The following is a 25,768-nucleotide window of genomic DNA, read 5'->3' on the forward strand; positions in this document are numbered from 1 at the left end:
CACACAAGTTAACAGCAGTGTAGAGAGCAAGCCTGAATTTAAAAAGGTGACACATGTTCTAACCAGAGCTATCTTTGGTAAGAGCAAGTCCACTGATCCTTGAAAAGTGAAAATCCCCTTTGCAACAGTCATTTTTATCAAGTGCAACTGGGTCACCATGCCTTTTTGTTGTCTTGCATTTTGCTGTTCTCCACCACCACAAATAATCTTGTCCTAAAACAGCTCCTGAGAAGTGCTGAAAAATACCTGTCAATAACATAATGTACAATTTCAAGGTGTGATTCAATTCCCGCTATTTAAATATCAATAGAAACTATTTACCAATATTATTCGTGCCTGCAAATACTTAAATTAATAGGTAAAAGAGTATTATGAGTTGCCTGTACACCTCTCTTCCCTTCTCCTTCCAATGAAAATATAAAAAAGAAACATAAAGCTTTATATAGAAGCCAGAAGACTGCCCAGATGTACCTTGCAATCAGAGCTCTCACATACAGGAAGACTATGCTGAAAGCACACCTCACCATGGGGATATAAATTGCACATCTTGCTTTGCAGTTCTCTGCATATTTCAAATGCTCCTGCTGAGATACCTGACTTTAGCAGAAAGTCTTCACCTTTCAAGTCCCAAAGGGGTCACACAAACGGTATTTAGGATAAAGCACAGCTTCACATTTGGAAAGACAGCTTCTCTAATAGCAAGTTCAAGCAAAATGAAAAAAGGCATACACCTTGCTCTTCTGAAGTCTGAACCTGCAACACAGCACCTCCTCACCCAAGTTATTCCCTCACATGAATAGGTCCATGAAAATTAACAGCACAAAACTCACAAGTGCTTGCAGAACTGAGAACTTACAAAAACCCCTTTTTTCAGCACAGCATAAAGAATCCCATGCAAGTCTCTCTGAAGCTGATCAAGAGTACTCCCACTCACTTTCCAAGAGCTGAGCCTGACTCCCACTAGAGTAAATATTTATTACTGAATACTTAAGTGTTTCCTCATTTGTTAACCTCAACATGAAAATTACTCAAAGAACAAACCTATCTGCCTTGAGTTTCTGTACATATGACACATGCAGAACAAGATGCCAGCCATAAGACTCTATATTAAAAAAAAAAACAAAAAAACCCCAAAAAAACCACCAAAAAGTGTTTTGTTTTTTTTTTTTTTTTTAATTAGGCCAACGGGGGGGGTTCTTCCCTATTCTTGAGGAAAAGGTGCAACAAGGCTGAAGAAATTCTAGCTTTACAGTCATCCTACTGCTGGCTCCCAAAAAAGACAACAGGATCGTAAGGCTCTATGAAAAATGGGAGAGTAACAACTGAATGATAATGAACTGGTGTAAATACAGAAGGGTGTATAATAAAAAGATAAACCTAGAAGTTTTTCAAAGATAAATGTATGGGGGGAACTTTGCAAGAAACATTTTAGTGAATGGCCTACACTTCTATATGCTGCCTATATAAACACTATTATTTTCTTCACCTACATGTTGCTGAAGCACCAATTGGGAAATCTGCTAAATATATACAAAATTGTGTTCAGAAAAAGTATGCCAAGGAGCTTTGCGGCCCTGAAGCCATTTTGTATCAGAAAGAAATCAACAAAACTGTAAATTGAAGGCATGCAAAACCCAAATAAGATGCCTGGGATTACAGCTTCTAAATAGAAAGGGTAAAATACCTCGCTCCTTTTCTGAAAGTCCCTTTCATACAGCCAGGTTAAATTCTGAGAACAGTGCAAAGAGGGAGGAAAGAAAAATTTTAACTGAATCAGGGAGGGGGTAAAGAAACAATCCCAGAAAAAGAGTTGCAGCAGGTACTGCTGCTTTAGCAGTGACTTTTAAATACCAGATTTCACTTTGCTTCTGAAACAATGAACACATACCATAGAGGTACAATAAATCCAACCACCACATACTAGACCACTCAAAGCAAGAGCAGGTGTGTGCTATATGCATATACGAACCCAAAGGATGGACACAAAAGGAGAACATCATCAAGAGAAACAGGCAGAAACATACCACAAAAAGAAAGAGCATATGGTATAGTAACTGAAGTGACTGTATTTGTCTCTGGACAGTTCTAATTTCACTCCTGTTCAGTGTGCTTATGTATTACATTTTTCACAAAGGGGGAGAGAGAGCGCAATAAATTTAATTTTTTTCTTCAATTCTCATTTCCCAAATTAAACCAATTTTCATTGTTTGGCTGTTTCACAAATCTGAAAGTCGCTCCTCATTGAGGCAGCAGGGAGATTTCAGTTATTAAGTGTATATGTAAAGATTTGCTTGTACTATGTATACAATAAGTTCTCCTAAAAGTAAATTAACCCACATCCAGATCTTCAGATACGTATACTAGCACATAAATGTCACTGGAGCTATATGGCATTATCACTGAAATATTTAATCTTGCAAATCTGTAGGCAACGGGAATTTATTATTGATGCATTTTTCTTTTTTTTTTCCATTTGGTGTAAGGTAGTTGAATGATGAAATACAAAAGCACATAGTCCTTTACTACTCAGGTCCTTATGCACTTAATATACATTTGTTCCCCAGCATTCCTGCAATAAAAATCAGCTGAACAATCCCTAGCTATACCCACTTACACACTATGTACAGGACAGGTACCTTCTGCTTATCACTGGTTGACTTTGTGCATTACATCTTCTCACTTCCCCATCTCCCACATCTAACGCTCATACACAGTATTTATTCTTTACTCCCTTCAAAAAGCCAAGTACGATGTTGAGTCTTCAAAGCAAAGAGGATTTAAAGAAAAGTCTACCGAGAAGACAAAACAATTATCGCACACACCCTCTGCCACAAATAGATCCTGAATGCACCTTTGCGAGTTGTATTATTCATTGAAGTCACCAACCCCCGGCCAAACGATCCCTTCTACTGACAATAATGTCCTGCCAGTTTCCATGAAATGCAGGCCAGGAAAAACGTATTGCTCACAAACACAGGCTCTTTCCCTCCCTAGGTCAAAGAACTAAGGAATAAACCATTACTGCAGGTCATTAGCCAATTTGATTGGCAAGATGGAAAGACAGCCAACTATATCAGCAAGTTATTTCTAACAGGTTCTGTGCCCTGCCAGCACCCTCTGCTTTCTGCAAACTCAGCTGTATAGACTGCAGTCCCAGAAACACGACAGCATTATTTACTTGCTGCTAACAAGAAGAGTGCATGTACTAAACTTAATGAATGAGGTCACCAGAACAGCTAGGCTGTGCACCCAGGTGGCACAAATTATGCTTTTTCTCTGTAGAGTGCTCTCAGGTATCCTGTGTGACACTATCGAAGTGAAACAGCACTTAGGCGGTACTGTTTACTGCTGCAGCACTTCACGTACCAACATACCCCACTAAGGCCTACAACTCACCACTGAGAGGCCAAGGGCACTTGACCAGAGTCACCAGCTGTGATGTCAAACACCACATCCCTGTGACCCACGGGTAGAGCGGGAGTGCAGGCAGATCCTCATTTCCAGCAGCAGTTTTTCGGACCTGTCTAGGATCAGCTCTGGAGCACTGGATGACTCGACGGGGGGCAGGGGCATGGATGAGAGTAAAGTTATTTTGGCTAGCACCTGCAGTCAGTCTCCAAAAACCTTGTGCTACCAGTCCCGTTCAAAAGAAACAAAAAATACTCCTAAGCAGTAAGCTACAAAGAGCTCATGAACATTAATTAGTACATTGCAGAAGATATACAGAAAATAAATTGGTTTATCTTTTGCACAGAGGTCTGCATCGGTTTGTGAACACGTTGGCACTTTCTCAAGGCCTTATGGTAACACTATCTAAAGCTGCCCAACTTTACAGCATGCATTTAAGCAACGCTACGCTGGCTCTTTGAGCACATCTCCCTCTTTTACTAATGACATTTCAACTGAAGGAGCAGAAAAGGACTTGATACACTGCCAGCAACAAATTGCTGTACGAGCTTTCCCACAATCCGAAGGTCTCCCTCAGAGCAGACTTGATTTTTCCTGCCCGCCTGTTACCCATGAGCACAAGTTTTCCCATTTAAATCCCCAACGAGCGGCAGAGAGTAGGCAGCCTCCTGCGGCCGCCGGAGGACAACGGGGCACCGGGTTTGGGCGGCCCGGCGCTCCGCGGCGGAGCGAGGGCCGCGCCACCTCCGTCCCCCCTCCTCCCCGCTCTCCCGCCGGCGGCGAGGACGCGCCGCCACCGCTCGCCCCGCTCCCCTCCCGCCACTTACCCCCGCGACCCGCAGGACCGGAGCTGCGGCGACGAAGTCCGGCGGCGGCAGGCGGCGGCGGCCGCGACACATCAGGACGATCAGAGTGCCCAGCGCGGCGGCGGCGGCGGCGCAGCCCGCGTAGAGGACGAGGCGGAGCAGCAGCAGGGCCAGGCACGGCGGCCCGCCGCCCCCCGCCTCGGCCCGCTCTTGCCCCAGGTGGACAACGGACACTGCCAGCAGCCCCAGCCCCACTGCCAGCACGAAGCCGGACGAGCCGGGATCCTCGTCCTCCTCGTCTTCCGCCGCCTCCTCGCCAGCGCCGGCCACAGCGGTGGCCGCCGGGGCGCTGCGGCGGCCGGCCTCGCCGCTGGGGCTGTGCGAGCCCGGCGGGCCGGGAGCGGCTGTCCCCGCCGCCTCGGGCTGCCCGGCCGTGCTGCTAGCGCTGTCGGCACCGGGGAACATGCTGCTCCTGGCGCCGCTGGGAGCAAGAGCATCTCCCGCCGCGGCAGCCCCCTTCGAAGGTCGCCGCTCCCGTGGCCCCTGCTCTTCGCCGCCGCCTCCTCCGCCGCCCGCCGCCGCCACTAGCACCGCTGCGGCCGCCGGGGGAGCCGGAGCTCATGCCCAGCGGCAGGGGGGTGCGCGGCGGCCCGGCCGCTTCCTGGCGGCCGCTAAGGCGGCAGCGCTGCCCGCCGGTGGGCGGCGGGAGCCGAGCGCTGTGGCGGCAGCCGGTGAGGCCCCGCCGCGCTGCTCGGTGTCCAAGAGAGGGAGGAGGCGGGGGCGGTGCTAGGCGGGTGGGCGGGCCCGTGACATGTGCGTCCGCCGCACCGCCCCACGGCGGGGCCTGGCCACCCCGCGCTGCGATGTGCCGCGCGGCACTGCGCTTTGGCGGGGTGTGGAGGCGTCCGTGCATACAGGTCCAGAAACAACTACGCTTGGACGAAAGGCAGAGGGGAAGGTGCCTCCCCGCGGGGATGCCCGCCGGCTGCGGTGTGGAGCTGGCTCCCGCGGAAAGCTACCGGGCGCCCCTCGGCCACGGGCAGCCTGCCGGAGCTGGGGCGCTGCCGCCCACGGCTCGGCCCGGTGGGTCCCGGGATGGTCTGGCTGCAGTACCGAGGCCCTGAGCTCAGGACAAAGCCTTGACCTGGGGCATCTCAGAGGTCCAGACCCCCTCCTGAATGAACGCGTACGCACCCCTCTGCCTGCACCCCTCTGCCTGCACCCCTCTGGTCAGCCAAAGAAGACCATAAATAACTGGGATTTAGAAATAAAAATTTGACAGAACAGCAATTTAAATGATAAAACTAATTCTGCAGTACCAAGCCCCACTACCCCAAACAAAGCTTGCCCCATCACTACCCTCTCCCCGCTGGCCTGATGTTTTATAACTGCTTGCGGCAGATTCTGAGAACAAATTCCTCGTTGCAAAAGCCTTGCCATGCTTCAGCTGTGCTCGGGATGCACATTCACCTTGCCATCAGCATGGTGCAATTATAGCTCTTCTGAAGCTGCAGGTTCATAGCAGCTACCAACTACAGTCAAAGTGGGAGGCCTTGATCTCTGCAAAAGTGGATTTACAAGTGTTTACTCATGGGCTTCATTTTAAGAGCAGGTATCCTATTAAGAAAGTTAAGCGCTGTAGAAGTGTTTACAGGTATTGAGACTTGTGGGAAGCACTTTTCAGATTGCCAGAACTCCGGCAGTCTTAATATGCAAAATAGCCCTTTTAAACAACAGCTGTTGGTGCTGAGGTGGAGTCCTTTTGATTTATTCATGTTCTGTAAAACTTGGGTAAAAAAGTTACTTCTGTAAAATGAATTATACTAGCCTGATGAACACCAAAGCCCTGACCTTGTGCATGTTTACGTTTCCATATAACTTCAAGAGCACAACTAGCATGTTTTAAAACCAGACACTGAATTTACCCATGCTTCTGCAATACTAAGCGTGGTGCCGAGGCACTGAGCATGAATAGCGCAAATATCCAAAAGGTTCAGTTACTGCCCTGGCACTGCACTGCAACGGTGCATCAGGTCTCAGCTCATGGTGCAGAATGGTAATGGAAATGTGCGCAGTACAGGCGCAGAGATAGTCAGGATTCTAAGTTAGAACAAATGTTTTACTCCACCACAGTATTTTCTAAACCAGTTCTAAGCTAACCCACAGCGTCTGATGGTATGGCGTGACTCTCATACAAAATTGTCTCCATATATAAGCCTTTAGCTATTATAGCATTACATAGCAATGTATTTCCTCTCAAAATCCCAAAGTAGTTTTGGAGCGATTTTAACTCCAATTTTAGTCACTGACTAAATGAGACACTGCTCCTTAATCTGATCCAAAGTCCTTACAGTAACTTAAATATAATTTTATTACACAGTTTATTCTATTTAGTGGATACTAAATTGCACAAAGACCTTTTAAATGCTAGCTCAGACCATTCACAGAGTGTCCAAAATTGATTATTTAAGTAATGTCTATAATGTGATTAAAGGTGAAAATCATCATATCATAATAGTGAAAATACTATTGCAATGACAGTCCATTCCCATGCGAACTACCATGTGCCAAAACATCCTGATGCTGCACCAAAGGGCCTGGAGAACAAACTTCTTTCAGTACATCTGATCATTAAGACAAACAGAGACATTCTTGCAGAGTCTGAAAGCTTTTGGATAAGGCCCAACATGCCAGAAGGCTTCCTATCAAGTTATTTTATTCTCATCGGGTAGAAAACAAAAAGCAAAGATCCATCTCCCAGCACACACTTTATTCCTCAAAGATTTCAGAAAATACAGAGCTTTGGACTGAGTTCAAGATCTATTCTGGGATCTTAATAAAGATCCACACAAGAAACCAGCCACAGTGTGCAGAGGCCTTCTATTGCAAATGCATTCAGGAAACTGTCTGGGCCTCTGTCAAAACTGCTTAAGGGAATTGAATTTGTAAATTAACCTGAAGCAGAGCATGTAATATTGTTAGTCCTGTGTAAACAGAGATTATTTTCTTATTAGAGTATTAATTCTCAGAAGTGGAGAGGAAGATAAAAAAATAAACCTACCTGCAATCACAGTTTTATCCTGCAGTGCTTACGCACAAAAACAGTTCTTGTCTGAATGAGTAATCCCACCAATTTTAGCTAGGATTTACACATCATACCCTGAATTAGATATGTCTAAACTCAAGTGTGTATCCATAGAGCTAGAGGGAGATTTGATTGTTCTTCTTTTAGTTTTTAATAAGATTCTATGACTTTTCAACCTGAGGTACAATTCCTAATATTCTAGATGACATCCTAGCTCCACTGAAGTCAATGGCAATTTTCAAGTTTACCTCAGTGTTATTTGAACTTCCCCTTTTGTACTTTAAAAACTACTTTTCTGTGCAAGACAAAAGGACTCCAGAAGTCAGTTTTCTGAACTGGGGGTTATTTTATTCTCTTTCTGTAACTATTTACTCAATCATGGAACTAGTTTATGAGATTCAAACTCTACCTTATTCAAACATTACAGCAAATATCTTTCCTATGAAGATAAGACTATTTTAATCTCATTTTAAAACAGAAATTATGTCTGATTTGGGGAAAGAGTCAGCATTTTCACTTTTTTCCTTTGAGCTAGAAGTGTAGTTTACCTGTTTGTAACATACCCTAGGAAAAGCCCCATTGGTCTGAACACACTTTTACATCTGTCTTTAGTGACAATCTTGCAACTTACACCTTCACAGTACTGCAAACTTTAAACTTCAATAAATTTGCACCTTTAAAATGTTTAGACAAGCTTCATGCAAACCTCATGAAGTTCAGCAAGGCCAAATGCAAGGTCCTGCACATGGGTCAGGGCAATCCCAAGCACAACTACAGGCTGGGCAGAGAATGGATTGAAAGCAGCCCTGAGGAGGACTTGGGGGTGTTGGTTGATGAGAAGCTCAACATGAGCCAGCAATGTGTGCTTGCAGCTCAGAAAGCCAACCGTGTCCTGGGCTGCATCAAAAGAAGTGTGACCAGCAAGTTGATGGAGGTGATCCTGCCCCTCTACTCAGCATTCCTGAGACCCCACCTAGAGTACTATGTCCAGCTCTGGGGACCCCAACAGAAGAAGGACATAGTCCTGTTGAAGCAAGTCCAGAGGAGGGCCACAAAGATGCTCAGAGGGCTGGAGCACCTCTCCTGTGAAGACAGGCTGAGAGTTGGGGTTGTTCAGCCTGGAGAAGAGAAGGCTCCAGGGAGACCTTATAGCAGCCTTCAAGTATCTAAAGGGGTCTACAAGAAAGCTGGAGAGGGACTGTTTACAAGGGTGATAGGACAAGGGGTAATGGCCTTAAGCTAAAGGAGGGTAGATTTAGATTAGATGTTAGAAAGAAATTCTTCACTATGAGGGTGGTGAGGCACTGGAACAGGTTGCCCAGAGAAGCTGTGGATACCCCCTCCCAGGAAGTGTTCAAGGCCAGGTTGGATGGGGCTTTGGGCAACCTGGTCTAGTGGAGGGTGTCCCTGCCCATGGCAGGGGGAATGGAACTAGATGGTCTTTAAGGTCCCTTCCAACCCAAACCATTCTATGGTTCTATGCAAATCAACACTTTCCTAAGGGCTTTTTCACATTTACTTTCTGTTTTGTGAACCTTTCTGGCTCAGATCACATTGCTACGAAGGTCAGCAATTTACCTGTTCTCAATTAAAAAAGAAATTTACATTATAGGGAAAAAAAGGTGTGTAACATGCATAGTTAGTTTATATTTTAGCATACTTACAACGTTGGATGAATTACATGCTTTTTTATAATGACTGTGGTGCTGCATTGTAGTTACAGTCATGTTAAGATTTTATAGAAATTCCTAAAAACCAAAACCCAGAAGTGCTTGTGAACTTTTAAACCTGGTGGTATGGAAAAGTGATAATACTGTTAGAAACAATCATAGGAGAAACAGAAAATAAATTTACTGGGTAGTGGATGCTGTTGATTTCATGAACTCTAGCTAATAGAGCAACAGGAAAGGAGATTGTATGTTATACTTCTCAGTATCTTAAATCTTATTTGACACCTTTCAAGAAACTCAGGAAAATGACTGTGATTATTTCTCAAAGGCTTGTAGAATGAAGGGGCTTAAAATAGCCAAAGTTTTTTGCCTTTTAAAACTTTCCCTGCAATGGTAGATGCTTTGGACTTGATTGAAAACGTAAAATGTAGACACATTTCAGTGGAAACCATATAAAGAATCTGTTTCTATAAAAGCAGACATAGTTTGTCTGATAAAACTTTACCTCAATGTTTATATATTACAACTGCAAAACTTCTACTTATACAGTTTTTTCTCCTTACAAGAATGTCATTTATAAAGACATTACAATATAGCCCTTAATTACACAATCATATACTATCTTTCCATTAGGCCTCATTCCTCCTTTACTGAAAATTAGTTGAACTGCTCTCAGAAGATAACTATTAATTTTGTTGCCCGTATTTCTACAAAATATGTAAGTTACACTAATATTAACTGATTTTATTTTTCACTATGCCTTTTTTGAGACAACGGTATTATATTTTGCCTATTTGCAGATAGGAACCTGATGCACAGGAAAAAAGGAGAAAAGCACCCATTTAGCATCCAATGTGAGGTACCAAAGACAAATATATGCCTCTGTGTGTTCCTGTGCCAAGTGAAATAGGGCTACACACACACCAGTTGTCTTGGCTGCACAGCCCTGATTCAACTCAAAATTCAGTATGCTCAGGAAAAAAGTGACCTTATAATTAAATCTTTTTCATGATAGTCAATGGGGCCAAAGTAAAGTTGAATTTTTAGTTTTGAATGCGTGGATCAGTAATCTAGAAGTCCTTCTTTTCACATAATTCTTTCCTACTTTGTTAAAAGTAACATTACTATTATTAAAGAAATGCCAAGTTCTGATATTGCAACTGGCTCCTTCAAAAGAGCCAGAACTTTTCCCACCCTTACACAGGACACTACCACTTCCCAGTGGCAGATCACTAGTAGGTAGTCACCACTTACCTAGTCAGTGCTAGAAGTAATAAAACTCAGCCTGAAGGCTTCATCCATGTTTCTGCAATAATTATACTGACATTCAAGAATGCAGAGGTCAGGTTCTCTCGGGGAAAGGTCCTGATCCAACCCCAAATATTTGGGTTAGATGTCCCTAGAAGCCCTCCAGATCAGTTTTCCCCCTCCATTTCCTCAGGATATGCTGCTTTGTGCCGCAGCCCTGCCACTATAATGTGAGGGCCATTGCCTTGACCTGGGGTGCTGTCACCTCAGCCTGGGGCACCATCCCCTCAATCTGGGTCACCATCCCCTCCATATGGGCTGCTAGCACCTCAACCAGGAGTGCCATCATCCAAACTTGGGGCACCATCATCTCAATCTGGAGCACCGTCCTTCAATCTGGGGTACTGTTACCCCAACATGAAAAGCCATCATCTCAGCAGACAGCCTCATTACCTCAACCTGGGGCACTGTTATCTCAACCTGGGATGCCATCACCTCAAAATGGAGAGCCAGCACCTCAGCCTGGGGCACTGTTATCTCAACTTGAGGTACCATCACCTCAGTATGTGGCCCTATCACCTCAATATGGAGCACCATCACCTCAGCCTGGAGCCCCGTTATCTCAATCTGGGGACCATCATCTCAACTTGGGACACTATCACCTCAGCCTGGAGCCACATCACTTCAACCCGAGGACCATCACCTCAACTTGGGGCACTATCACCTCAGCATGGGGCGCCATCGCCTCAGCGAGACTCCTAGCTTGCTCCCCCGCTTCCTGCGGAGCCGAAGGAGGCGGGAGGTCCCGGCCCCCCGGCTCCCTTCCCGCCCCCCTCAGGCACCGCCTTTTCCCGCCCAACGACGCGGGGGGGGGCCGGCCCGGGCTGCGTAGGAGCCTGGCATCTAGACAGCGGGCGCAGCGCTGCGTGGTTCCCCTTTTCCCTCTTCTCTCTTTCTCCTTCCGTTCGTGTGAGTATCCGCCCCGGCTGCCTCCGCGGTTACCACAACAAAGCCGGGGGGTGGGGGAGGGAAGAGGAGAGGAGAGGAGAGGAGAGGAGACGGTGGCTACTGCTTACCGGGCGCTGCTGGCCCGGCCTGGCGGCAGCGGGGCTTCCGGTGCTCCGTCTCGGGGGTCGCCGGTGCCTCCTCCCCAACGAAAGGTGCCCTGAGAGCGGGTGTGTGGCGGTTGGGGGCGGCGGGAGGGGGCGATAGGCATTTTCATCCCTCGCCTGAGGTAATTTTTGCCAGATCAAGCAAGATGGGAGACGGGTTTTGGTGTTTGTGTATATATATATATAAAATTTTTAATCACTATATAATTTATATTTTCATTAATTTTTTTTAATTTGTTGTCTTTCTACTTGGCTCCCTGCCTGAGCGACGTGTATGTTAGGTGTCTCCCAAGCATGTTGAGCACGCTCTATTTGGAGGGCTTCTCTGGCCGGTGTTGAGCTGCCAGAGTGTAGTCATGCCGCCGTGAGACGCATTGTACACCCCACTTCACTGCCGTGTGCCTGCCCTCTGCTTCTCGGGGCAGGGGGGATTGGAAAAGTGGTGGGAGATTGTCTTCTGGGGTACCGGCCCTTGTTCATGTTGTAGTCGTTGGCTTTGGGAGCGGGTTACTGCATCGTGCGTGATATCCTTAAAGTTAGCGGACTAGGAGGGACATCTTGAAGCGATGCTTCAATAGAGTTTAGTGAAGTGTTTTGGTTGGGTGTAATTAGTGGGAATTAAGTCCGCTGAAATTATTGTTGTAAACAGCTTACCTGGAGCGTGTTAAATCATAGCAATAGTCACGTCTCTGCACTTTCCTCAGGATGACAGCATTGTAACTGCCCCTGCCCTGCACAGGGCTGTGTTTTGCACTAACTGTTCCCAAGATGGGGCTGTAGTTTGGGAAAATAACCAACTGCCGAATCTTTTGGCCACCGTGGATTTGTGTGGAAATCGCAAAAGAGGTAACTGTAAATCCTGGGCCTTTCTTGGCTGTCATTTGTGCAGCCCCTGCAGCAGAGCACCGCACTGAATTCGTTCCAAAGCATCTCAGTAAGATGATACAACGAACAGCAACATATGTCATGCTTGTGAAGCTCCATTTTTTTTCTGGAGTTTTCACAGCATATTAGGGAAATTGGCATTTTAAAATATAGTTTAGCATGGCTTCTGGCACAACCTAACTTAAGGTCACGTAACTTCTATGCCTCGCTAAAGTTTTTCCCTTGTGGTTCTGTTAAACACAAATTTTCAGAAACTGGTTTTATTATAGTATGCAAATGTTTACACTTGTTCATTCTTACTATAAATATATATAAAAACATCTAATGTTTGCATTTGGACATTTATATATTTTAAAATTAGGTGGTTAAAATTTCTATGTAACATTCCTAGAAACAGCAGGAAAACTATGTGGGTTGGAATGAATATAACAGATATAGCAGTGTTAAATTTCTTTTGCATCCCTGCTTTTGTCTGTTATGAGGTGCTCAATACAGAGCATCAAGTGTCTTGTGCACGTTTTTCTTCTCTGAAAAAATAGTTAATGTCTTTTTCTTGGATAGAAGGTGATTGCTGGAGTTCTCAATGGGGAGAGAACAAAGTTCCACAAAAAGTTAAATTCTTCAGAGGAGCTATTTGAAGACTAAAATGAAGTCATCATTACTAGAAAATTAGTCACTGGATGTTTAGCTTAAGAATCGTTTGTAAAATAATTGGCATTTTAAAATACAGTTTCAAAAAATTTGGACTTGCTTTTGTAATGTGTTAAGCTCTCCCACAATTTTTTCCTCTTCATTTTGGTTTTTTTGTTTGTTTTGTGTTTTGATTTTGGGTTGGGGTTTTTTTGGTAGTGCGGCCATTGTTCCTTTGTATTTTCTCAGCCTAGATAATCCTTGCAATGGTACGGAATGGAGACCTGAGAAAAGGAGAGAACAAGTGATTTCAGGACATTATCTTCCTTTTCTTGGGACTTAAAGGTTTTATGACCTACTGCGATTTTTGTTATGGTTTTTTTGCTTGCCCATGTTTCAAAGGGCATTCAGAAGGTCCCATGTTTCTGCATAAGTCTTAATGGGCTCAAAGGGCCATCAGGACTGTGGAGGCTTTGAAAGTGCAATTGGCCAATCCCTTTAGAGGCTTGGCCCAGCAGCACATGCAGGTGCTTCTCTAAGGAGTGTTTCAAAATTTGCAGGATAGGTGGCATATGGCCTTCTATGGCATAGGTGACAGAAGCATCTAAAAGCTTTTTAAGGTGTGCCTAGTCAGGAATCGGGTGATATAATAACATACCTGGAGCTCAAAGAGCCTCAAAGTGAGCCTAGGTATCTCCTTAAATTCATGGGAGATATGTAGACCATTATTGTGATTGATGTACCTTAGTGCTTCTACCAGACCTGCTTTTTAAGGTTTTTGCATTCGTTGCTTCCTGGTCTTATGTTCAACCAAGATTGGTGATGGAATGGTTTAAAACATAACTTACCTTCCTTGGCTAAGGTTTTTCTCATCCAACAGTCTCAACTGATGTTTAAGTCACAATTCAGTGATGGCTATTTGTCATTCTTGAAGTGTTTCATTCTAATAACATAATGAACACTGGAACTCCAGGAAACCCGTATTATGTTGAATTTAAGAGCACCCTGTCTTTCAGCATTTTGTCTGCTTTTCCATGCTGATATTTCTCATCTGAAGAAATGAACATGTCATGAAAATATAATGCAAGAGAGGACCTCAAGAGGCCTTTACCTCATTTGCTCCCAACACACATTCTGAGGAAACATAAATATACTTGGACTATTCCTAAATGATATTTGTTTAAGCTGTTCTTTGTATACTGATTTAGTGGCTGAATTTCTGTAGGTTTCCCTGCTCATCTGTACCAGACAGTGTTTGTTCCTCTTACATAGAAATAAATTCACTGAAAATTAAAAGAATTGCATCTTATTTTCAGTGGCTGTGGAGAATGAGATTGCCATCTCTGTAAAACTGTGTTTTCTGAACTGTGATAATAAGTGTCATCTTGTGGTCACAAAACTCACATCTATTTGATCTGTGTTGAAGCACATCTATGCAAAGTGTTGAGGGAAATGCTGATGACATGCCTATTTGTGCAGTCAGGTCACTGAGCATACTAAATCTGTAACATTAGAAGCATGAACAAACTTCTAGTTCAATGAGCGTTTCTGTTGGAGACAGCTCGTGTGTTGTGCAACTTGGTAAGGATGGCCTGGTATTCTGGAGTATGCTGTGATTTATTTGCTGCTGAATTCCAGCAATAGTTTGTGAAATGGTATGGTTGCTTCCTTTGTGGTCCTGCCACCTACTTCAGGACTGACACAGAGTGAAATCCAGAATATGCCAAAGTTAAGTGGCATGTGTACAGTATAGATGGTCAGCTCTTAGATAAAGTTTCAATGCTCTTGAACTCTATTATGGCTTTATTTTTGAGGTCTGGCTTCCCAACAGTAGCAGATGGGTATCTGTAGATTCTAAGCATTTCTGGGCCATACCTCTGCTGCGTGCAATGAGTGAGGTGGGAGTACAGACTGAACGCAACTGGTCTGTTACAAGGTGAGAGTAGAGCGAAAGTTACTGTGCAAATACTGGTGAAAGAATTGTTTCTCATTTACTTTTAAACTGTAATGAAAGAGGGAATTTATGCCTCTATGTAGTTTCAGATGGGGAATGATCAATGGTGGTTTGAGAGCTTGAAGATGTACACAGAGACCTTTGAGGTTTGGGCCACCTTTGTGCTGTACTTTGAGACAGTTGATCAACATGGAAGCGTTACTTACATGAGGCAGGGGAAGTGGTGTATCCATTGTCATTTGGAAGATGGCAATACCTGACTCCCAACAGCCTGCAGCAGCTGCTTGGATTAGTCTCAGCAGATCCCAAGGCATCTGATGTTTGAGTGGTATGCTTGGAGTGTAAGGAAGGCACGTGCAGGTTATCCCGACTGGTGCATGAGGATGATCGCAGTTGTGACTCCAGCCTTTACGGGGCAGATATGCTGAAGTTCGGCTTTAATAAGAGGAATTGTTTTCCTTTTTCTTGCATGCCATCATGGACTACTCTGCCATATTCACCACCTTCAGTTGTGGATAGCCTGGTTGAATGCTTGTTGCCCCAATATTTACATCTTGGTATTGGGCAGAAATACTCTTCATAGATAAAGCAGGAGTGAGAAAACTCAGCTTCCATTTACCTTACTCTTCACCATCAACACCTGGCAGTGGAGTCTATCCTTTTCTGGGCTTTTTGTACCTGTATACAAATAACTTTGCTGCCAGGAACTGTTCAATATCTGTCTATGTTATTGAAATACTGTGGCTATGGATCGCTTTTGGGAAGGGTTGGTGCCAGTGCCTAGTTTCTCCTTGCTGCCTTTGGTCCCTGAGATAGCTGGAGGTGGGACTCTTCCAAGTAGTGAGATACAGCATATGGCAGTAGGCCCATGAGGCTTTGATGTGGGTGATGTCACTCATGCTTGTAGAGATGGAGGGCCTTATGAAGGAAGTCCTTCCAGAAATTGCTGATACTTTTATCAAACAACATACGATTAATTATCTTTATTTTTTGATTGTAAGCTGCTTCTGTTCCCTCTAGGTTGGGAGGGTTTGCTGGTCATTTTCTTGGGATTCTCAGCAGTGACTGAGTAGCTGTGGCCTGTTTAGACAGGCCTGATGGGCATTGTCACTCCCATGGTTTAACTTCTGTAATCTCTGACCCAACCTTTCTGCTTATGAGGTGACAAGGTTCTTCACTGAAGAACAAATATTTAATGCGTGTGCATGAGTGAAGTTCTGGAGCTACAGATCCATGTCTGTCAGCATAATATATTGCAGCTTTTCATAGTGGGGGAATAGCTTATTTTTGGCACAAGAGGAACTACTTTTTCTTTTTTTTTTCCTTCTCTTTTTTTTTTTCTTCCCTCCCTTGTACATTAACTTGAAAGACTTTGCCTTGCAGTCATCTAGGGCTCTCTGGTGGTCATGTGCTTTCATTTGCTCTAACAGATGCTGGCAATTGACTCTGTTCCAGGACTTTCTAGTGCCCATTTGCTGAACTGAATCCTTGCTTGAAATAGGCAGGAGACTCAGGGCTTTCTGTTGGAATCCTTTTAAAAGGACTCCAAAGTACTTTGGAGCATCTCCAGTGGGCCTACCTCTGCTTGGAGACAGAACTGCTGTTCTGAGGGCTAACCTGTCATAGGTTTGGCAGTTACTAAACTCTATCTTACAGCATACAGGGAAAAATCTTTTCCTCTGTGTCCAGAGAAACCAAACCAAACAAAGAAAAGGGAAAAAAAAAAAAAAACAGAGGAAAAAGGGCAGGAATGGCTGGATATATTGACTGCATAGATTTGAAGTAGTAGCTCTTCTCTCCTTCCTTTTCTCTAGCTAGGAGAGAGAAAAAGACAGTGAAAGGCACTAGAGAGCCAGCTGAGAATCAGCTGAACAAGTGGTTTCAGATGCACTAGAAACAATGGTAGTTCTGATCTGAGCTTGAATTAGGTTCTATCAGATCTGGTCTGTGAGGAACAAATGGTGGTTGCATGGCCTGTTCAGATTACTCAGTTCAGGTGCAAGTCTGCTACTGTCTCATGAGCCAACAACAACAAGTTTGTCATGAATCAGCAGTGAATACTTATATGTAGACTGTAATCTGAGCAAAGGGATTCACCCCCACATAGTTATGTCTGGGTGTTTGATTAGCAGCAACATGGTTACCTGTAACTGGGCAGAGCCAGGTTTTTCTTGGAGGTGCACCATGAAAGGATAGAAACTAATAGTTGCGGGATGTGACATGGGAAATTCTGATTAAAGGAGAAGAAATTCACGGTGAGGATTGTTAAGCACTGGAGCAGGTGCCCACATAGGACATAAAGTGTTCATCCTTGGAGTTTTTAAAAATTTGGCCAAACTATATCCAACTTTGAAGCTGACCCTGCTTTGAGCAGTGGACTGGATAATGTCCAGAGGATCCCTTCCAACCTATTTTTTTCTATGATTCTAATTCCAGCTCCTGTCTGCTTTGTGGTGTTTTGCAGAGTAGCTTACCTGTACTTCAACCAGCCCTTCCATCTGAGGGTGCAGGAGCAGGTCCAGCGCAGGATGTGTAACTGTGGAGCAGCAGAGCTTGGCTAGATTTGTAGTGTTGGAGTTTATTCTGAATTGGGGTTGAGGCCTTGTATTTTGTAGATTGGTTATGAACCAGTCATGGTTTGGATTGGGGAAATAGGTACCCAAGTTTGGAGAGCATATGGCGTGCAGAACAGCTGTAGCAGGTATTGTGCTCTGAGCTTGGAAAATTAGAATAATCTATTAAACAAGCTGGTTGTTTCATTCATTGGGGGTTTCTCTCAAGGGAAATAGTTTCCCCAGAGGTGTATTTCCTCCTTTGCATGCTTTGTTGTTTCTTAGTAGCAAAAATGAAAACTTTAATTAAAGAGAAGGTGGGTAGGTCTGAGTATGTGTGGTTTGTCACATGGCTGGAAGCAGCTGCACTAGTTGTTCTTTAGCACTGTTGATTGTATCTGAGAACAAACTTAAGTTTTGGATTAGTCTGTTTTACAGGTTTTAAGACTTTTGTTTCCCTGTGTTTCCCCTCTTTTAAACTAAACAAACCCTCAGAAGTTGGACTTTTCTAATTGTCTTAAAATTTTTATTGCTGTCTTCTACACACTTTCAAATTTGTCTTTTTTTTAAGCCTCAGCCAAAAATGAGGAAGGGTGGGAGAAAGAGGGGGGTGGGGTTTGAACTAGTGTGTTTTTACATGGTGACTTGTTTAATGATTGTTATTTTTGAAAATGTTAGTCAGATGATATGTCTAACACTTTCACCATCTCCCAAGCTCACCATACAAAGAGGTGATTTGGCAGTCACCAGCTTTAAGGGGGCAAGATCCCTGGCACAGGGGCTATACTGAGTAAATAGTCAGAGGATTTTGGAGTGTCCTAAAGAATATCTGCCATTGATAGTATAAAACTTTTAATTAAAACACTTTAACCTTCCAACCCCTTAGCTCTCAAACACTTGTTTCTGCTCTCTGAGGTCAGGAGGGTGGGTCCCTCTTCTGAAGAGGTAGAAATTTCCAGCTGAAAGGAGAGGTGCCGTCTGTGGCACCACTAATTGTACAGGCTGGGAGAAGGTTGCCTGCTTGATTACTTCTTTTAGCATCAATTATACTTACAAAGCAGAATTAATAACCCTAAACCAGAAGGTGCCACATTGAAGCTGAATATAACATTATTATTGGTTCTGATACTTTACATAATATATTTGTTAACACATCCTAAGTTGGTGTCTATTCCTTTCTGTTGCAGGAAACATATTACTGACTGATCTTGAGTATACTATAGCTGTGCTGTATTATGGCCTTTGTGGTGATGTACAGTATGCACACAGTAACATCAGAAATTTCTGATTCAGTCCACAGCATGCATAAGGGGCTTGATTTCCACTTTTGTTAAATACTAGAATATTAAGACATCCTAAAAGCACTTAAGGCCTTCAGAGGATGTATAGCATGCAAATTCAGTGTGGTGTTCTATGTGCTAGGAATTTGTATATGTTACTAGATAGGAAAAAAACCCAGCTTTCCTCTCTATATGAACCATCCTCTTCCTCGATCGTGAAAGTAGAATGCTTAAAAGAAAGTTTATCACTGTTTGTACTTTAATCTTGATTTTTTTTCTGTGATCTTTTTCAGTACTCTGTTATGCATGTATTCCAGATGGCCTGCATTTAAAAAAGTGAAAGATTGGTTAGATAACTTTAAGGTTTAACCAAGGTTAAAACACCTTGAATCTTTCACTAGGTACTTAATGTACTTCATAAGTGTTAGTTTCTAACATTCAAAAAATGTTAGAAGGCAGTATGTGTTCAAACACAAAACCACATCTAAATCTGTATCCTCACTAATCACTTCTTATATACTATCCTACCTTTGTATAAGATACTTTATATTGCAGCCATGCGTAAAGGCCTGCTATTAGACATTACTTACAAAAATATTTCAGGTGGTGCTGTAGTTGGCAGGTTTGCAGTTGGCAGGGGAAAAACACTAGATACATTTAGTGTGAATAAGGTCTTGATCTTTGTTTAACATGGAGGAGAATGCTGAAATGCTACTTGTCCTTGGGGCAGCACAGCAGCAGGCAGTGGTTCACCTGTACAGGAGCTGAGTGGTCTTTGCTCTTGCAGTGGGCGGCTGGTGAGAACATGGATGCAGTCTCAGTAGGTAGTCAGATGCTCAGATGCTCTTGACAAGAAAGTGTGGGTCCCTACTGCCCTGACAGCTGGACTGCATGTTCTCCTTGGCTGCTTGGCCACTACTTTCTGATCTTCAATGGGTCAAGCTTGGTGTTTACAGGTGAAGGGATTAAAAAGTGGTATAAACTGTGAGGAACTGCAGTGAGGAAGATAAAAAGACTAATGGGTGGGTGTTACACTTAGAAGAAATTGGGGGAGAGAGGTAGAGGATTACATGGGGAGAGGAAATATTACAGTAAAAAAAGATCTGACAAATAATTAATGGCCAACATGCTCATTTGAATTGGTCATATTTGTGTTAGAGGGTTTTTATGGCAGAAAGCCACCAAGAGCATATATTTTTTGTAAATAAGTACAGTGGTCATTAGAGTTAGCAGTTTATAAGTATTTGACTCTAATGACAGTTTTATTGGGATTTCAGATTACCATTTGTTGATTCTGTATTTTAACAATTGATAATGTAGCAGAACTCTGTATTTCTCACAGAAATAAAATTACGCTCTGCCCGGTACATAAAGGGGTGTGAATGTGTGTGTGCACACAGCCGACTTATTAATTTAGGCATGGTTTATCAGCAAAATTACTTCTGTATTGCTGCTTCTTGGCAAATTCCAGCTCCCTTAAAGACATTCTAGATGCACGACTGGAATAGGAACCAAAAATACCATTTCTTCATTTATTTGCTCTTGTTTGGTTTTAATGGAAACTACAAAATTAATTAATGTTTAGTTTGTGAATGATTAAGAATGTCAGTGAGAGGAATTGACCAACACAGCATGTCTGTCTTCCATTAAGATGAAGACTAAAGTCCTTAGGGGGTTGTGCTAGAAAAATGGAAGGAGCATTTGGCATTGAAATGACGTGCGTTACGGCTGCTGCTCTTTGGGCAGTCAGAATGCTAAACTGCGTTTCTCCTGCTAACAGTGGTTGCTGTCCATGAATCCGTAATGTCTCAGTCTTCATGGAAAACAGCCCACTGGCAGGTAAGCTGTTCCTAAGTCATACAGAATGGGAAGACGTGTGCTCCTCAGGTGGTGCTAATGGTGGAAAGGGATGTACAAGCTCCTTGCTATTTTTTACCACTTTTTGCCACCTCTACTCTGCCTTTTTGCCACTGCCTTGAGTTATATCCCACCCTCCCTTAAGAGATTGTGTTCAGAAAAGAGCCATCTGAGAAGTTGTGGCATGATCATGTATTACAGTCGATGAGATACTGTTAGTTTAGTCTCCTTTGCAGGAGTAGCATTACATAAACTAAAAATACATGGACCTGTGTATTACGCTCAACAAAATTTTATAATTCAAGTTGTACTACTTGGTCTGCATCCACTTGCAAACACGTTTTTTGCCTTATCCCCTTATGCTCTTACATGTACAACAGTGTTAAAAGTATATCAAATCTATGTGTTTGAGACAAGTGAAGTGCACCACATGCCAACTTTTACCAATCAGTCATAATCTATGAGCCCCATCATTGGAAGTGTTCAAGGCCAGGTTGGATGGGGCTTTGGGCAACCTGGTCTAGTGGAGGGTGTCCCTGCCCCTGGCAGGAGGGTTGAAACTGGATGATCTTTGAGGTTCCTTCCAACCCAAACCATTCTGTGGTTCTGTTTGAAGTTACAAACTGGTGAAATGCTCATGCCATGCATCGTGTAGAAGAAAGGTTTTTGTTTTAACACTGAACTTCCTATATTAATTTTCTTTGTGGAATTGACTTTGCCCAAGTTGTACTTGATAAATAAATAATTCATGATCTATAATCTGCATGTAATGCAAGAAATTCTGCTTGGTTCCCTTCTGGTTTAGGTTACATGAGGTAGAAAATTAAACGTAAATAATGTGTTACTCTCTTCTGATTTTTTTTTTTTTAAGAGTTTCTCTTTGTGATACCAAAGTTGATGTCTGCTTCTATTATTTAATGGCATTTTCAGCTTTATACATCTAACCTTATTAAGTCTCTTTTCAGTTCTTTGGTTTTGTGAATCTTAAAACCACATGAGATTCCACATCTTCTGCTTTTAAGGTTTATGTTGTGCTTTTTGTGTTTGGGGTGCATATTTCAAATTCCCCTAAAACTGAGTATTGTTTGAGAAGTAGCAAGATAACTGAGTGACATAGACTTTTAAAAATTCTGTATTTTGAAGTAATTTTAGCTAGAAGCTTTCTTGGGAATAGTCTTGCAGTTTCAAAGCAAGCTTAGGAATTCCTTTTTCACCTTTGTTTGCCATGGCAACAAACTATATGTGGTTTAAGGGAGACCATCCATCTTGTAAAATATTCTGGTTCTCCTGCCTTTTATAGTTGCTTCCTTCCACTGTCTTTGTTTTTTGTTTCCTCGGCTCTAAAGAATGTTACATGTTTATTGATTGCAGTTTACAAAATTTATATGAAATCTGTTGTAAATAGTAGGAGAAAAGTACTGCTGGCTAGATGGGAACAGTAGTCTGATACTGGTTAATTTTGTTTGACTGTGGGGTGGGGTTTTTTTTTATTATAACTCTGTGTAAATCCTACTAATGAGTGGAAACTTTCATATCCCCCCCACCACATGCACAGGATCTAACACCATATATTTCTGTAAGAAGTATGACACAGTAGGAGCAGATTTATAGAGCTTAACAGTGCTGAAGACTTGATATCCACACTATATGTATTTGGAGTTTTTCCTTTAGGCTAGCCGTAATCTGGTCCCATGGACTGAATGATGTCTGCTGGTTTAAGTGCACTAGTTTCATGCCTGGAGCACACTTTAAAGGTTAGTTTCATCTGAAAGAATCAAGTTTGCTTACTGTACTGTGTAGTGTGAGTTACAGAGGACTGTCAAGAAAAGCAGGCTCCTGAGCCAAACTAAAATGTTAAGTGACACACCCTATATCTGTTACAATTTAACCTACAGAGCCCTGGATCTTTTGATGTAAATTGAAATTGCTCCTACTTTAAGTGCTTAAAGTCTGCAGTTTGAATGGCTGTGTCAGGCGAAGATGGTGACCACCATGTACAAACCAGATTTTTAATATAAAATCCAAACTAATGATAGCTTATTAGTGGCTCTAGCTTAAAGGGACAAAATAAGACACTTCAATTGCTTGTTTGTGATACTTAAGATTCTTTAGCTGCTAACAAGGTTTGACTAATTTCCTTAGGAGTAAAAGTTCTGAAGTCGTGATGGTTTTTGTTGGCTTAAAGTAAAGCTGTTCGGTCTAACATGTAAGCTGTGTACAATAAGGCGGCACTAAATTTCTTTAGAGAACTCACTACAGAGTTGTCCCTAGCAACATAAAGTAATTAATTGCAGAATTATAAATTACTAGAGCCAAAAGAGTACAGAACAAAACTATTATCCTAAAAGTGTACTTGGATCTGTTTTTATGCTAACCTTTGGAAACCTTTTCTGATGGTTGCAGGTGGCACTTCATATTTAAGTATGGACCAGTTTGAAGATGTATCAGATGGTGAAGTGGATCACGCTTTCTTTGACAGCGATTTTGAGGAAGAGAAAAAGAAAGCTGAAGAAAATGGTGAATGTATAGAGAAAGGAAGTACAAAGGCAGCTCTTGCAGACCCTGATTTGGTTTCTAATTCAAAGGATGCTAAGCATTGTGAGGAGGAAATTGAAGAAAAGCAGAAGGATTTGCGGAATGATCAGTCCCTAGAAAATAGCACAGATTATCTTGGAGGCGCTTCATCTTCGTCACTTTCTCCAGTTGTGGAGAAGGCAGGTACATCTGGAGCGACATCTGCAGTAAGTAGGGGAACACAGGAGAATGTTCCTGCTGGAATCCCCAAAATAGTTAAAGAAGGTGAAGAAGATTATTATACAGATGAAGAAGATAGTAGTGATGATGGCAAAAAACAGAAGGTTAGACCAAAGTCAGCTAAGCAGTCAAACAACATAAAAAAGGCTAGCAAAAAATACACTAATATCAGCTCCTCCTCCTCCTCTTCCTCCTCCTCTTCCTCCTCGTCCTCATCCTCAAGCTCAGATACAGATTGTTCTGATACAGATTCCGATAGCTGTTTATCAGATTCATCTCATTCTTCCTCAAAGAGGAATGCTCCTAGGAATGCTCTTCTGTCTCCAAAACAAAAATTCAAGTCAGCAATGAAATCAGCAGAAGGAAAACCAAAGCTCGGTGACTATTTGGAAGAGTCTGAAGACACAGTGACTGACGTAACACCTCTGTCAACCCCAGACATAAGTCCTATCCAGTCTTTCGAACTTGCAGCATCAAATGATAAGAAACTAAAAATAAAAAGACAGGAAAATGTGAACCAAGAATTATATGGTAATTTTGAAGAATTTAAGTACAACACAAAATTTGTAAAACCTGTGGGACTGAGCAATCCAATCTTATGTCTGTGTTTTTTTTCATTAGATTCCGAGTTTGACCGCAGATACAGTCGCAAAGTCTTGCATGATGCCATGGACCTGAATCAGCTTTTGAAAGGTGACTTTTAAATTTTCTCTGTAAATAGTATGACATTTGTACATCGTTGAGAACAATAGGAGAGAATGAGGTTTTAATATGCCACCATATATTTTTAAAACTGGTTTATGATTAAGCTGTGTTGATCTAGTTATTTGAATTCTTATGTATGTAAATAGTACTAGTTCTACAGTGGAAAGAAGCAGCATGTATATGAGCATGTGTTGGTATGCATATACCTAGAAGTAAGATACACAAACAGGGTGAATCTCTAGATAAGATTTGATATATTAACAAATTAAATAATAAAACTGCGGGTGCGTGTTGAGAAATCAAGGTTTACTGTACTATGCCACAATTTACTGTCTAAATTATAACACCAACCTTTCTAATAAAATGTTATTGACCTTCAAAATTGAAAGGCAGTCCAAAATTACATTGCGTGATAAATAGTATTCATATATTTGAACTTCTGGTACCTTTTTGATAACGGAACGGAATTACTTGAAATTCTTTTTCTGAACTGTCTGCCTTCTAAAATACCATGAAGTTGAGTAAAGATATTTTAAAGAAAAAAATCATAGATAATCCTTACTAAAACTTGAGTGGTTGCTTCTTGCCAATAGGTTTATTAGATCTTAATAATGAAGTCTGAGAGAGCGGGCTTTCACTGCATTCATTGCAAACCTTCATAGTATGGGGTGAGAATGCACTGGATTGTCTCATGTGCATATTTTAAGGTCTACACAGTGCTTTAGCGCTTGTTTTCATGGCCCACAGTTTTCAGTAGTAAAATCCATAGAATAAAAGAAGCTTGGCTCAAGAAATCTGCTGATCTCAGGTGAGGTAAGCTTCTTACAGCCTAACTCCAGGACATTTCAACCTGACTTTGCTGTATTGCAGTCTGTCTAGCATGGCTAAAACTGCATGTGTTGTCTTTCTTCACTTTGCACCTTGCCAGACTGAGCCTATAGTGAGTAAGGATTCAAAATATACTGTATGCATCATTTAACTTTCCTATGAGTAGAAATGAGGATTTTACTTGTATGGAAATTCTTCTGATGGTAAGAAATGCAGAGCTAGCCATCAAGAAAAGTAGAGCTGATTCTCATTTCTGACAGTCCTTGTGCTCCAGCAAGCCTTTCGTACCAGAAAAGGCTCCAACCACTTGTCAAAATGTGATGTTAGAAGAGTTGTTGCTAGGCAATTGAAATTATGATGTGCTACATCTTTATTTGTTCCCTAATAGCAAGAAGCTATTTAATAACTGGTGATTATGGAAGGATTCATCTCATCCCTAAAACAAATGGGTATTATAGCTCCAAATAAGTATTCTCCGAGATGAATCTCTGTTTGGAGGGGTGGGGGGAGTCTTTTCCCAAAACTGAAAAACAATTTGAAATAACAATAATAAAGATTGAGTAATGAGAAGTAGAATTCATATAGTCTGGCATCTAATGTTCCTGATTAACTTGCATATTACTCCCAAGTGCTTCTCTAAATTGGCAAGCACAACATAGCTTAATTACTTTGGGTATTTTGAAGTTTAAATGGGGCAAGATTATTAATGGTGGAAAGTAACTAGTCTGGGAAAATAGGAGCTGATCTTATTCTGAGTTACTGCTTCCAGGTTTTTCCATACTCATTTTAATTAAAAAGGTGCAAATCATTCCTCCCCAACCCCTCCACCCAGTCTGCATGAAGTGTTCATCAGCACTGCATAGGCATGAACATTGCTTCAAGTGAGAACAGTATAAGCCCAGACCTGAGTGCGTGAAAGACTATTTAAATGATCATCAGGATATCTAAGATTTGGGTTTAAAGTATAATATTCTTCCAGTAATCTACACTGATG

The 25,768-nt window shown here is 42.4% G+C and overlaps 2 protein-coding genes across 6 annotated transcripts in view; one reads left to right on the forward strand and one right to left on the reverse strand.

Moving 5' to 3' along the window:
• Positions 1-4,985, reverse strand: part of SNX25 (sorting nexin 25) — an 89,327-nt gene extending 84,342 nt beyond the window's left edge. The window contains exon 1 of the mRNA XM_054824497.1: positions 4,236-4,985. Coding sequence (XP_054680472.1) covers positions 4,236-4,679 — 444 coding nt within the window. The 5' untranslated portion in view covers positions 4,680-4,985. The remainder of the gene's footprint in view (positions 1-4,235) is intronic.
• Positions 4,986-11,076: 6,091 nt separating this feature from the next.
• The window catches only part of CFAP97 (cilia and flagella associated protein 97), a 36,664-nt gene continuing 21,972 nt past the window's right edge, over positions 11,077-25,768 (forward strand). Inside the window, exons 1-4 of one of the 5 annotated variants that reach the window (XM_054824891.1) lie at positions 11,077-11,186; positions 22,043-22,241; positions 22,891-23,772; positions 23,863-23,934. In XM_054824891.1, coding sequence (XP_054680866.1) covers positions 22,220-22,241; positions 22,891-23,772; positions 23,863-23,934 — 976 coding nt within the window. In that variant the 5' untranslated portion in view covers positions 11,077-11,186; positions 22,043-22,219. Of the gene's footprint in view, positions 11,187-11,251; positions 11,393-22,042; positions 22,242-22,890; positions 23,773-23,862; positions 23,935-25,768 lie in introns of those variants that run through there. The other 4 variants (XM_054824892.1, XM_054824893.1, XM_054824894.1 and 1 more) reach the window with 4 other exon arrangements.

The sequence above is a fragment of the Grus americana genome, chromosome 4 (genome assembly GCF_028858705.1).
Source record: "Grus americana isolate bGruAme1 chromosome 4, bGruAme1.mat, whole genome shotgun sequence".
NCBI classification, from domain to species: Eukaryota; Metazoa; Chordata; class Aves; order Gruiformes; family Gruidae; genus Grus; species Grus americana.